General features: G+C 39.1%; 1 protein-coding gene across 1 annotated transcript; it reads right to left on the bottom strand.

Annotated features, from left to right (window-relative positions):
- Positions 1-542: 542 nt before the first annotated feature.
- ATP3 (gamma subunit of Mt ATP synthase) lies at positions 543-12,593 on the bottom strand. The gene is given in 10 exon segments (XM_089149003.1): positions 543-1,004; positions 1,165-1,286; positions 1,624-1,743; positions 1,853-1,975; positions 2,050-2,177; positions 2,272-2,385; positions 11,414-11,566; positions 11,694-11,737; positions 12,377-12,408; positions 12,410-12,593. Coding segments are annotated over 10 exon segments (969 nt in total). The 5' UTR covers positions 12,473-12,593; the 3' UTR covers positions 543-934.
- Positions 12,594-13,931: the final 1,338 nt, after the last annotated feature.

The raw sequence follows: 13,931 nt of genomic DNA, 5'->3' as shown, positions 1-13,931 counted from the left end.
TTCCGTGAATAATGGATGAAAGTCACTGCCATTTATGGTTGAGTCTAAATTGAAGCTACAGTGTTTCAATTACCCTATGACCCATTAAATGTTACATATAATTAGTAGCTATTAGTCCCACCAGTACTTTTGAGAGTTTAATCTGGAACTACCATTATGAGTACCCTTAACTTGATCCATTAGGTATCAATTATTTTACAGGCAGCTACTGTTCTGAACAATTTCTCGTGCATGCATAAGTTTCCGTTTAAATAATCAACCATTATATATAAACATTCTATATATTATTACACAGGCACCAAGGCTTTTCTCAGTCATTATTATCCGACTAGTCTAGTATAAGTTAAGCTCTGCGAACACGCTTTACGGGTAGCAGCAAGTGGTTAACAAAGCTCATAGAAATCATCATCGCCGTAGAAATCATCAGATGAAGCCAGGAAATGGCCTTAAATAATACATCCAAGCGTCAAATCATTAGCAAATTGCAATAAAAACTTCCAACTTTTGTCGTTAACTAAGGAAGGAACCGATCCCAAATGCCATTTACATGAAATAATTTGACATGCAAAAGGCCCCAATATTCAAAAACACAAAAATGATTAGAATTCCAGGAAAATAACAGAGATAATCCCAAAAAGTGGCCTTAACTGGTACATCCAGGCGTTAATCATTAGCAAATTGCAATACATAATTCAATTTCGTCATTAACTAAGAGAAAGACCCACCCCAAATGCCAATTACATGAAATAAGTAAGACACAGAGAAAGCCCCAATATTTAAAAACACAAAAAATGATCCCAAGAGTTTCCAGGAAAATAACAGTTTTGACTTGGGTGGATTATTCAACAGTAACAGCTCAACCAAAAACTGCGTTCGAAATGAGATGAGTCCAACATTTTTTTTATTTTGGCTGGGTAGCCTATTCTTCTTCAACTTAACCTTCCAGTGCTGAAGCCCCAGATATAATCTCAATGAGCTCTGTAGTGATCGCTGCTTGACGAGTTCTGTTACAAATTCACAGAAAGTGGGAAACGGTCAGTTTCACACAAGCACTAGGGATGAAGGTCCCCCAAAAAAATCATTAATAAAAGCTGAAGAAAAGGATAAACGCTCCTTTTTCAGTGTTCATGTTTTTCCCAATCTTGAAAGAGAGAAAGAGTGAACCTGTTGTATGTGAGAGTGAGGCGACCAAGCATGTCACCAGCATTTCTACTGGAACTATCCATGGCAGACATCCTAGCCCCTTGCTCACTGCATGCGTTCTCTAATACTGCATTGAAAAGAACCTGCAAACAGTGCAAATTTCAGAAAACCCCCACAAAGACGGCATATGATATTTTTCAGTACTCAGGCATGCAAGATTATAAATCAGGCTCAATTGATAATCAACTCAAGTATTTCAGTTCAGGGAGAATCATGAAATCAATAATGTCATCTTACAGCACACAACATTGGAGTAATAAAAAATAAATAAATCAGAGACCAAAAAGCAATAAAAAAAGGGGGGAAAACTCCTTCAGCAAAGAGAAAATCACCACTGCACGAATGTAACAATTCAGCAACAGGGGAAAGCATCATGCAAATAAAAAATGAAAAGGTTTGTAGCTTCTACAAAGGGCTTACACAACCAAACTGGAACTCCGAAAGGTTCTGAAGCACTTCTGATTTGGTCTCCCCGCCCTCTATTTCATAAGAATCCAACTCACCAAGCTTTCCACCAGCTTCAGCCTCTCTCTCCACAATCTTAACCACACAAAAACATAAGATGATCAATCTCCAGCAATTTGGAAATTTGGAAAAATCCAAAAAGTTGATCTAAGTACACGTAAAAAGTGCAACTGAAATCTCATACCTCAGGGGATAATATGGTTGAAATTGTTGGTAAAAATTGAACAACTGACTTGAACTTGTTGAAAACAATTCTCAGGGCATCATATTCAACATTCTTTAGGATATCATCTGCAAGTACAGCAACCTGAGAAGACAATGTTTGCTTAGTGGTACATCATTCAATATAACAAGCATAAGATGAAGAATTCTTATATTAACCTGAGTATAGTTCAAAGGATTCTTCTGCAACTCAGTTATAGATAACTCAATGTTCTTCTTTGAGTCACGGAGAAGTTGGGCCTTTGCCTTCTCTCCCAAAACAACATACTTTGTTTCTTTCTCAGGACCTGAATATCATAGACCAAAATTTGAGCTTGCAAAGTATTCCTAATAATATCGGCACAATAAGAAGACAAAAACTAAAGCTGCTTGACGCAGTACCATTTGTCAGCTTATAAATAGCTCGGCTGATCTTCACTGATGTTGAATTGATTCCACCACAAAGACCTTTGTCAGATGAAATCGTTATAATAACATTCTTCTTGACATCAACACCTACATGGAAATGAACACAAGTAAAAGAGCATCAGGGCTAGAAAGCTTACCGTGCATGAGAGCTAGAAACCCAGTTAGCAAGCAAGAACAGCACACACATAGACATCACCAAAGGATCAAAGCTCATTTATTTATATTGATTAACACAAAAGTTCATGGGCTAGCAAACCAGGCCAACAGGCCTTTTTTGGCAGGCAGTGACAGATGGCTTGCGTCTAGGCCCCATCCAATGCCCTATCTAGATGCCGCAACAACTCTGCTCCTCTGAAATCTACCATTGCTTTCTGTGCAAAGTTCATGACACAGAAGAAGAATGGATTTTAATTTGAAATTTCCTCTTAAACCAAAAAATGAGTGGCTGATAGGCAAAAACTCCATGATCTCCAATAGAACCCCTCATCAAACCAAAAAGCCATAAACCACCAGAGGATCACGTTAAAATGGATTAAATGGTCAACAGCCTTCCCTAGTCTTTTTGAAAAGCCCCATTCATGGAATAAAAACGTCTAATAGAAGTCAGGTATAGAATTTTAATTTAAAAAAGTCCCAAAAAAATATGTACATTTCACAGCTTCACCAGGATACAGAGCTGATCCAATCTGGACAGAACCCATATAATGAGCTTGAACTAATTACCCTGGTAGCATTGTACCTGGGTAAGTTCAAGAATTACATAATTATAGATAACAAAAATAACCTAGGATGCAGAAAGAATCCATGATCCAGAACTGCTGGATTGGACTTTCTCCATCAGTTTAAGGTTTGTTTTTGTTAATCAGGAGAAGACTTGTAGCTTTTCTTATGAAGGTATACAAATGTTAAGCTCGTATACTATTTTTTGGCTTGTTCATGGCGCTGATTAGGAAGTGTCATTAGCTTTGCTTTGGTTAGCAAAGTTCTCTTTTATTAGTTGTATCTGGCACCCTGTCTAATTACCCAAAGCCGGGATTAAAATAACCAGTAGCGACAGAGAACAGCAGGTCATCCTGTTAGGACCCTAGGATGGGGCCATGTGGTGGAGAGAGAGAGAATTAGGGTTAGTTGAGGGGTAATAGATAGAGGGACAATGGAATGGAGAGGGATGGAATGTTTTGGAGAGATTTTGGGCAGCCGTAGGCTGAGGGACACCTTTGGGTGTGGGGGTGACTGGCACCATTAAAACCAGTTTCTATCTTGTTAATCTTATAATTTCGTATTGATTTTCTAAGATATTAGAAGGATCTTATCAACTGGACATCGAGCATTCACAATCCCAAGGAGGTAATGACCATGGTAAAAAATTCGAGGGAAACTCAAGTTTCGACCGGGTGAAAATGGGAAACTTATGTGGAAACTTGGGAAACTTCGAGGAAACCGAGGATTTTTCCGTACAAGTTTCGACAGGTTCTAGAGAGTATTTTGGGGTGGGATTCTGTATTTAAGCTAATTAGAGTATAAAGAACACATTGGTTGTATTTTGCTAAAAAAATCAATGTAGATATGTCATTTAATGTACATAACATCAATGTGTAGTTGTCCTAAAAGTACATTATAAACTTAACTACTTAAGCACATAACATTCAATATAAAATTTCTAACTTCAAAATAGTTGACAATAAAAGGAAAATACAACTTAGTGCTAAGAGGAGTGCCAAGAGTGGATTCATCCTGTGAGCTGAGTAGTATTATGCCTGTAACATCCTCTCCTCCAACCGACAAACATAGACATCTCATGACATTTTATGCTTATGGTTGTCAAGGTAATCGACAACTGTAACTTTATGAGTCTAGTCATCAACATGCTTGAGATAACTAGCTTGAGGGAATACGCACTTTGGATAGGGAAGTCCTGATGGAGGGGGTATTTGGGGAAACATGAAATAAACAAAAAAATTGAAAATTTGGAAAAGCTAAAAAATGTATAGGAAAAAGTCCCAAGTTTCCATGAAATTTCCCAGGTTTCCACGAAATTTCCCAAGTTTCCCATGAAATTTGGGAATTTTTTTCTCATGAACTAGCTGATCCAACTGGGTTGAACCAAGTTTCGACAAAATTTCGATAGTTTCGATCGAAACTGAGGACTTTTTTTTGGTCCTCATGAGTTTCGTTTTGCATTTTCCAAAATGCAAAATTTCAGTCGAAATTTTGCACATTTCGACCAAATTTTGTACCATGGTAATGACATTACCTTCGTTTTCTGGTGAAGGAGAAGTTCAGAGATGGATTCTAGAGGTTCTTTTGTTCTGCTGGGAGAACCAGATCCAGGAAGAGCGGTGGCTAGGGGTGGCGATCCAACATTTGGAAGGAGAGGCACTCGAATGGATCTATTGCAAGGACTGGATGGAATTTACCTGGACAAACTTCAAGAAGGCATTGGTTAACGATTTCGGTAACGAGAAGGATGCAAAGAGTCCTCATATCGAATCGGCATCGGTTCTTAGAGAGGAGGAATCGCAGCACCACTCCGATCAGGTGCAGGAAGACGGTCATGGCCGATTAGTTGCAAAAGTTGTATCTCACCGAAACATGAGAAGAATGCCAAATAGAGGTTTGATGGTTGAAGCTATTGGTTTTAGCAGTGTAATAAGAAGCAAGGGTCACACGGGCAATGGGAGATGGTCGGCAACGATTGGTGGAAACCAGCAAGCGGCGGCGAGAAGTTCTATTTGCAAAAAATGGGGAAGAAGACGATGGTGTTCGAGGGTTTATGGGGTTAGACTGGTTCACCTCAAACCGATTCGTGGGTTTGGTCCAAATCCTATGGGCCAAAGATTGTGTTATTTGGGCCACATTCAGGTATGCTCTGTCTCATACATAGGGGCCAAACAAACCCAATACAAAGATTGGGCTGCTAGACCCCCAAAGAAACCCCCTTGGGTCAAGCCCATTCTATTAAACCCAAGCCCATCTCATTTCATTAACCCATATTTCTTAATCCATTCCATTCTCATGACCCAAAGCCCCATCCAGCCCATCAAACCAACACCCAACCCATTTATCTTAACCCATAGTTTGTATTTGGACCCCACCCATTTAACACATCTATCATGGGCCTGGCCCGTTTCGTTACCCCAAAGCCCACTTCTTCTGATTTTTAATTTGGGCCCAATTAGCTCAAACAGACCAAGGCTCAACCCAAGGCTCAGTTTGAACCAACGATACACCAAACCAGCGGTCCAACTGAGCCAAGAAGGGGAAAATCCATCGTCTTCAACCTCTGAACATCATGTTGGTAGGAGAGGTGGCAACGTTGGGGCTGCCTCGACTGAGGGGGAGACGCAGCGCTCGATTTTGGCGAGTGACACCCTCCTTTTTCGTTTGAAATACAAGCAACTCGGGCTTCCAATCTCTCGGCTCTCCCAGCGCAAGCATTATTTGCAGGATGCTGATTATCAGGTGCAGGTAGGCTCTGTCATAGGCTTGCTCCCCGGATTACCAAAACTGCTTCAGTATGTGCTGGATCATCTCGAATGTAATGAAGCAGAACCAATTCACAAGGGGTTGCTAGAGGTTTACGAACAGATTGGATCCATTTCCCCGAGCCTTGATGGTGGAGCAAAAGACCCCTGTTTCGTGGATTTCACCAATCGGGTGGCTACTCATCGTGTGTTCTTTCCATCCACTCAAATTTTTAGGGTTTTTCCTTCATATGGGCTACTTACAGTGTGGGGGTACCTAGAGTATGGGATGCCAAAGACGGCTATCATTCATGAAGCTGACCTAGCGTGCTTATGTGGCAAGCATGTGAAGCGTGAAGACCAAACCTCAAATTTTCCATCACCTTGAGGACAAGGTGATTTTTGAGGGGCCGGTAGTGTTAGGACCCTAGGATGGGGCCATGTGGAGGAGAGAGAGAGAGAGAGAGAGAGAGAGAATTAGGGTTAGTTGAGGGGTAATAAATAGAGGGACAATGGAGTGGAGAGGGATGGAATGTTTTGGAGAGATTTTGGGCAGCCGTAGGCTGAGGGACGCCTTTGGGTGTGGGGGTGATTGGCACCATTAAAACCAGCTCTATCATTATTATTCTGGTATTTTCTTATGGAATTTCAATAGAAATAAAAGGGACTTATCAACCAGTTGATAAGATCCTTTTAATATCTTAGAAAATCAATACGAAATTACAAGATTAACAAGATAGAAATTGATTTTAATGGTGTCAGTCACCCCCACACCCAGAGGTGCCCCTTAGCCTACGGCTGCCCAAAATACTCCCATAACATTCGATACCCTCTCCACTCCCTTGTCCCTATATTTATTACCCCCAACTAACCCTAATTGTCTCTCTCTCCTCCACATGGCCTCATCCTAGGGTCCTAACACTACCGACCCCTCGAAAATCACCTTGTTCTCATGGTGATGGAAAATTTGAGGTTGAGGCTTCACATGTGTACCACATAACTAGGCCATTTCAGTCCCTCTTGAGCAATATACCAAACACCATAAACGCGTAGATGGGAGCTGAGGAGGTGCAACGCTGCCATTACTAAGATGTGGTTGCAGCGAAGACCAAGAAACGCTACTGCAGAATGTATATCCGCCACAATGAAGAAAAAGTGAATGGAATCCACTAGAGGACAGACCCCTAAGCAAATCGAGAAAAAATTCCAGCGAAAAACCGAGGAAATGATGCCCTCTCCACTAGATTTTCCTGGCAGAATTTCCAGTTCAAGTGTTGTTGCGGAGGAGGTGGGTTTCTTCACCGGTGTTGATTGCTACATCTTTGCCTGGGGTTTTGCATTAGATGCGTAGGCTTTCTCAAGAGGGAGGTAGAGGTCGCTAGTTTCCCTTGTTGGTTAGGGCGTACCTTCATTGCCGCAGCCCTGATATCTTCGCTTCCCTTTCCGTCATGAGTTGCAGGGATTGAAGACGAAGGCTCCCCATATTCTGGTTCGGTTGGACCACTTTTCTGGTAAATGTTTGATTCAAGCTGGTTTTGGGTTTGGGTCTTGATCCGTTTGAGTTATTTGGGTTCAAGGTAAAGCTGAGAAGGCTTGGGTTTTGGGTATACGAAATGGGCAAGGCCCATGAGTGATGGTGAAAAGAGGTGGGTCCAAATACTTAAAAACATGGGTTAAAAGAAATGGGTTGGGCGTTGGTTTGATGGGCGGGATGGGGCTTTGGGTCATGAGAATGGAATGGATTAAGAAATATGGGTTAATGAAATGAGATGGGCTTGGGTTTAATAGAATGGGCTTTTGATCCAAGGGGGTTTCTTTGGGGGTCTAGCGGCCCAATCTTTGTATTGGGTTTGTTTGGGCCCTATGTATAAGACGGAGCATACCTGAATGTGGCCCAAATACCACAATCTTTGGCCCATAGGATTTGGACCAAACCCACGAACCGGTTTGAGGTGAACCAATCTAACCCCATAAACCCTCGAACACCATCGTCGTCTTCTCCACTTTCTGCAAACAGGAACTTCAGCCGCCGTACGGAGTTTTCCTTCGATTGCCTCTGGTCTCCCTCAAATTTCCTTCTTCTTGCGGGCTTTGGATAAGGCGGCAGGATTTCTCGTTGTTGCATCTTTAATCCGATAGATTTCAACCTCTAGAATTCTTATTCTCTTCTTCTCTTTTCTCCAAGTATCGTATGGGACCACCATAGCCATCAATCGCTCTCTTCTGGCGGTTTCACTCGGCGTTCTTTCCGTCAAATTTGCTTGGTCTCCCATTTCCACCACTCCATTAGCACCCATAATTTCTTCCTAGTTGCTGTCCAAAATCACACACGCCTCTATCGTCTGGCCATCACCGAACTCAGTTTGCAGGGCTTCTCTGAAACTCACCCAATCAAACACCGGCCAAGATCTTGCGTAAACCCAATCCAAGGTGTAGACAAATGAAAGAAATTAACTAACTAATTAGAATGACAATTGACTTGTGCCAATTTGCCAGAAATAAAATAAATAGCAAGTGAACAAGAATTAGTAACACCTTCATAATAGAAAGTAGAAGAAAGTAAAACCTAAGGTAGTAGTGATGCTGATCAGAACTCAAAGTTAGGCAGGAAACACTGCAATACTTAAATAAAAATAAAAAACTAGGGGAATGATAATGGCAACCAAGGAACAAAGTACAATAGAAGTGTAGGAATTGAAACTAGAAAAAGAATTGTAAATATGCCATGAACAGTGCTGCCACCTAAGGAAACATACACTACCAATACAAAGGATTCATTGAACTGTTTGGTAGTGGGTCAACAATAAGATGACATCTGAAACTGAGAACAGACCACAACAGATTAGCGAACAGGATACAAAACCAAGTCCAACCAAAAATGGAGACCAAAATCAGTGCATGTAAGGTGTAGACACTGAAGATATTTGGACCTGGTTAATGGAAGAAGAAGAATAGAAGATAGAAGATAAAAGAGGACAGGGGCCTAACTGTGGAGAAGGAATCCCACCGACTCCAGCCTTGGCATCCAATAAAGAATCAATTCTGAATTTAATAACATAAAACTTGAAAAGATATTAAATAAAATAGAAACTCTTTGTCTATATTTGGTTAAGATGAATGGAAGTGACAAGAAAAAACCACTATGTTGTACTTATATTCTACAGAGTGAAGATTTCACCGTGATTGGTTTGATAGAGATTCTTCTGAAAGTAATTGAATTTTTGTGTTGGGAGATGGAAAATGTCATGAGTAGCCCAAAAGATTGTCCTCATTTTAGCAGGAATTTTTACATTTCTTGTGAGATTTGTCTTGGGGAGTAGAAGCCTATATTGAATAATGTCATGGATCGCAAAACTTTTGGTAGATCAAAGAAACAAAGTTTTAGTTTATTTTCACTTCCATTGACAACCAAACCCCATGACATTCTATTTCTCTCTTTCTTTCTTTCTTCTTCTTCTTTTTTTTTTCATTTCTTTTCAAGATACTTTTTACTCTTCTTTTCATTTTCTATCATCTCATGCCAATCAAACACAGATTTCTAGAATTTAACAAAACCAAAAGTAATAGCTAGTCCCATTTAGGATTGAGTGTAAGTAAAGTAAACCCAAAAATACAGAGCCCATGGGCCCATATAATTCATAATTCTTTCCCGTTTCTTTCAATGACCACTGACAATCCTTTTCTTTCTCCCGATCCTCCTATCATTCTTCATTACTTGACTTCTTTGAATTTTTATCCAATTTTCAAGAAAAATCTTGAAACCTAACAATTATCTTCACTAATGGGACAATTAGACATAGGATGGGATCAGTCATGTCAACCATCAATAGAAAAAAAAAATTCCATCTATTTTTGAGCAGGGTTTATCACCAGCAGATTGGTTTAAATGGATCTGCATCACTCCTACTAATTTAGCTTTGAACTGAAGGGGATTCAGCCAGGGGCCAACTGCCAAGATCTGAATCAAGGCTGGATCTACTTCAGAATAACAGGTAAAGGCTATGAAAAGTGAATGAGTTGGTTGTTGCATTATTCTCCCTCGTGGACGGTTAAATAGGTACTAGACTAATTGAACATACAAAGCGATGATGTCCTAATAACAAGCTGATTAGATAACTAACTTGGTACCTTATAGGAAACTAACTCAAATCTAGATGGGGACTTCAAACTAACTACCATTACATAGGGACTTGTTCTGAATATACTATAGTAGCTTGTCCAAGTTGTGGGAGGCTGTTCTACTATAATTAAACACTTAAAATAAAAGACCAAATTATATAAGGAAAACACTTATGTGACCTTCATTAAGGGCTCAAGGCGGAATAGTTACTCCTAGTTTTAAGTCATATGACTAAGTGGTCACATGACCTCTAAAACAGAAATTACTAAGCAAATAAACTTAGATTATAAACCACCTATATGCACATAATTTAGGCCTGTTAGCGCCCATTAGCAAGTAAACCCTTAGCATAAAGGGTCAATCTCCATATAACCCAACCGTAGGCTTATTGTACTAATTAGAAGCCCAGCTATGTACCGGATCTGCCTCACCTACACAGCCAGTTTATCCACCTTAAAATTACCACATCTTGTACAATTATAAATACTTAAATGAAACACACACTAATTAATGCATGTCAGCCACTCCACATGGTTATTGAGAAGAATTATCATTAAACAGTGCTTTCATTAGGCTATGTTTGGTTGGCAAGAGACGACTAAAAGAGAAGGAAAAAATACCTATAAAAAACTATTGAAAAATGCATCATCTTGACGTGTGGTTCTCAATGAAAAAGAGAAGAAAATGAGGTTTCTAGTATTTGATTCACAAAAAGGTTGTGAGAACCAAGACAACATTCAATCTAGACACAAGTCCCAACACAAAGTTCTAAACCAAAAGTGTGATTTTTAGCCAAAAATGGCAGGCTCATGATATGCTCAACATTCCAAGACTAAATTCAAAAAGTGTCAAAAGAATCTCACAACCATATTGTCATTCCAAATGTCAAGCAGAATCCGTACAAAGAGATTTTTTTTTCCCTTCTCTTTTTCGTTTCTATCCATGTTACAACAACAAAAATAGCCTCAACAAAGCATTGGTAGCTCCTTCCATTTCCCGTTTAAGGGGAAGAAAAACACACACTCACTCTCAAAACACCCCCCCCACCCACACACCCACATCATTAATTATTACTTAATTAACCGAGACTGAAAGCAACATAGGAACTGCCCATCAATTATCTTCAAAAGAATAAGAAGATTTAATATGGTACAAAGAATGCAACTGACATAAGCAACTTCCACCCCACATTATAGGAAGTAACATTCTTCAAAATCTAATTCATAAATAGTAAGAACAATAAATGTTTCTTGACTTTTCTTCTCTTCTTAAGAAGCTAAGCTTCTTAGAAAAAAAGGGCTTTCAAAGCTGTAGCATATGAGGAACTTCCAACTAGTAAGTAAATAAATAAAAAGAACCGACACCAACAACTCGGTCTTTCTGCCTTTTTGGACGATGATCAACTTTTGAGGTAAAAAGACAAGCCTAGTAATGTTAAACAAAACAATGATTCACATAAACTTCTATGAAGAATAGACACCATAGAATTTGAACAATTCATATTGTTAATAATGGTCATTAATAAACATACTAGGAGAATCCCCAAGAAGTGCAGTAAATGGCTGCCACAGGCCACGTGAATTTTCTGCTCTAGTCTGAATTGCTCGTAGCTTTGAAGCTGCAACCATCTTCATTGCTTTTGTGATCTTCTGAATATTTTTAACACTCTTCATCCGGTTTCTGACTGCATCAGTAAAGGGGGAGATGTATTCAGCCAGAGAACATTTCTAACATTATAATACTGAAAAATAAAAAGTAATAATCCTTCACAGCAGCAAAACGAAAGGTTGCAAGAGAGCAATGACACTTACCTATTTGTGTTGAGATAGAACGTGCGCCATGAGGAGCCAACTCCCTGAACAAAGAAACTCCAGTCAGTCACTCAGAAGACATGTATACCAATGTTTTGAACAGCAGACTATCATCATTCTAGCTGCATTCATTTCTCATTTGATGAGAAGCTCGTGTTACTGATATCGAGATTCTAAGCACCCACTTGACTAATAAATAAACCCATGTCATAAGATTTTCATAATATTTCCAATAATTAATAATGCACAAAACGACCAGCCAAACGTTAACCTATTAGAGAATAAAGCGAAGATGAAACATTATGCCAAACTGAAAACAGTAAAACTATTCCGATTATACGGATGGATCAAACAAAATAAAATAAATTTGTGAAACTCAAGAAAACAAGTTCTAAAATGCGAGATGATCAACTCCAACGCCTTTTACAATCAGAATATGTGAGTAACAGTTTAAAACAAGAACGAAGGAAATAAATTGCATCTGCAAATTCGATTGATCATCATACGAACAAATAAAGCCCTAAACGACAACATTTGCTCCTCGTTCTGGATTAACAAAGTTATCCTTCATTGAAGTCGATCTAAAGCTAAAATTTAAAACATTGCATAAATCAGAAATGATACGACCTATTTCAGAGAAGGAAAATGGGGATTTGAAACTGTGAAAAGTAAATGCGACTTACTCGCTGATAAGCGACGATCGGAGCGCATTCATGGGAATTATGAGAAATGAGAGGGGCAAATCGCCTGCCTTCTCGCCTCAACGCAGCCATGGCCATTGTTGATCAGATCTTCGAAGCCACCAAAATTTAATTGTCGGATGGAAAGAAGGGTTTTCGTTTCGTTACCGCCCCCAGAGCTCCTCTAGTTCTTTCAGTCGTCGGTTTCTGTTGTCTTGATAATATACCCAGTGCATCTCTCTTTGGGTTCGCCGCGTGCGTAGAGCGCAACGTTATTCTTGAATGCGCACGGTGGACAATGTGCACCGATAAATTTCAACGTAGCGGATGAATGATATGTATCGGAATTAAAAGCACGCGTCCTTTAATGTAATAGAAAAATAAACACACGAGCTTTTTACATGAGTCCCTTCCATTTTCATGGGAAACAAGGCGCAACACCCCCTCTAAAATAAAAATAAAAACTTTGCAAATATCCCCTCCACCATTAACCCCGTTACTTAGGACTATTAAATAATTTTAATATGACCATATTACCTTTAAATATGGTAACATTTAAACTTCTTATTTTCAAAGCCATACCACTTCACTCCTCATAGTTACTCACGATGTCTTGTAATTTGTCATCACCACTGCCAATCAATGCCCATGATTACCACCGAATGAACATTTGAGGAGAAGTAGTGTACCTACCTCATCTTGAGGAGAAGAAATGTTATAGGAGAAAAAGAAAAAAAATACAAGTGAGGTACGCACAACTTCTCCTCAAATGTTCATCCCGTGGATGGGGTATTTACAAGGTTGCGCCTTATTTTCCCATGAAAATGGAGGGGGTTCATAAAAAAACTCTTGAAAATAAAAAGTTAAAACGTTACTATATTTGAAAGTAATATGGTCATATTAAAATTAATTAATAGTCCTAAGTAACGGGGTTAATGTTGAAGGGGGTATTTGTAAGGTTTTGATTTTAGAGGGGGTGGGGTTTGTTTCCCATGAAAATGGAGGGGCTCATGTAAAAAACTCTAAACACACTTGCTTGAGATAAACATTTACATCCTTTTTCAATAAGCAACATTCAAATACCTAAGAGGAAAACATCACAAGTAATATTCCTCCAACTTATATATAAACTCTTCGGCTTAAAAAAAAAACATCACAAGTAAGAACCATATGTCAATTGGCTAGGTTGGATTAGGCTGCTCTAAACTCAAAGTTATCATAGGAATCTAAATCTTAAAACCAAATTTAGATATTATCATAGGAATCTAAACCTTTAAACCAAATTTTACCCAATCTACCTGGGTTCAAGAGCCTCAAATCCAAATTTATTTACTATGGTTCTTCTAAGCCGGTGTTACCCTGATTTACATTGATTGGACAAAACAAAATGCATAAGGTTTAGTAGCACCAAGAAGATTTAATGTCTTAGAACTTTTAGTTATGAAGTGTTGGCGTTTGCCAATTGAGCTAATTCATTGAGATGGTGGGATATTGATTAAATAATTATTTAAACTCAATTTGTCTATAATTCTAATTTGACTAAATTACCAAATAAAAA

Source organism: Hakea prostrata, chromosome 3, assembly GCF_041222555.1.
Source record: "Hakea prostrata isolate BN-2017 chromosome 3, UWA_Hpros_2, whole genome shotgun sequence".
NCBI lineage: Eukaryota > Viridiplantae > Streptophyta > Magnoliopsida > Proteales > Proteaceae > Hakea > Hakea prostrata.
Note: the sequence above shows the minus strand (reverse complement) of the source record. Positions and strands in the feature narration are given on the sequence as shown.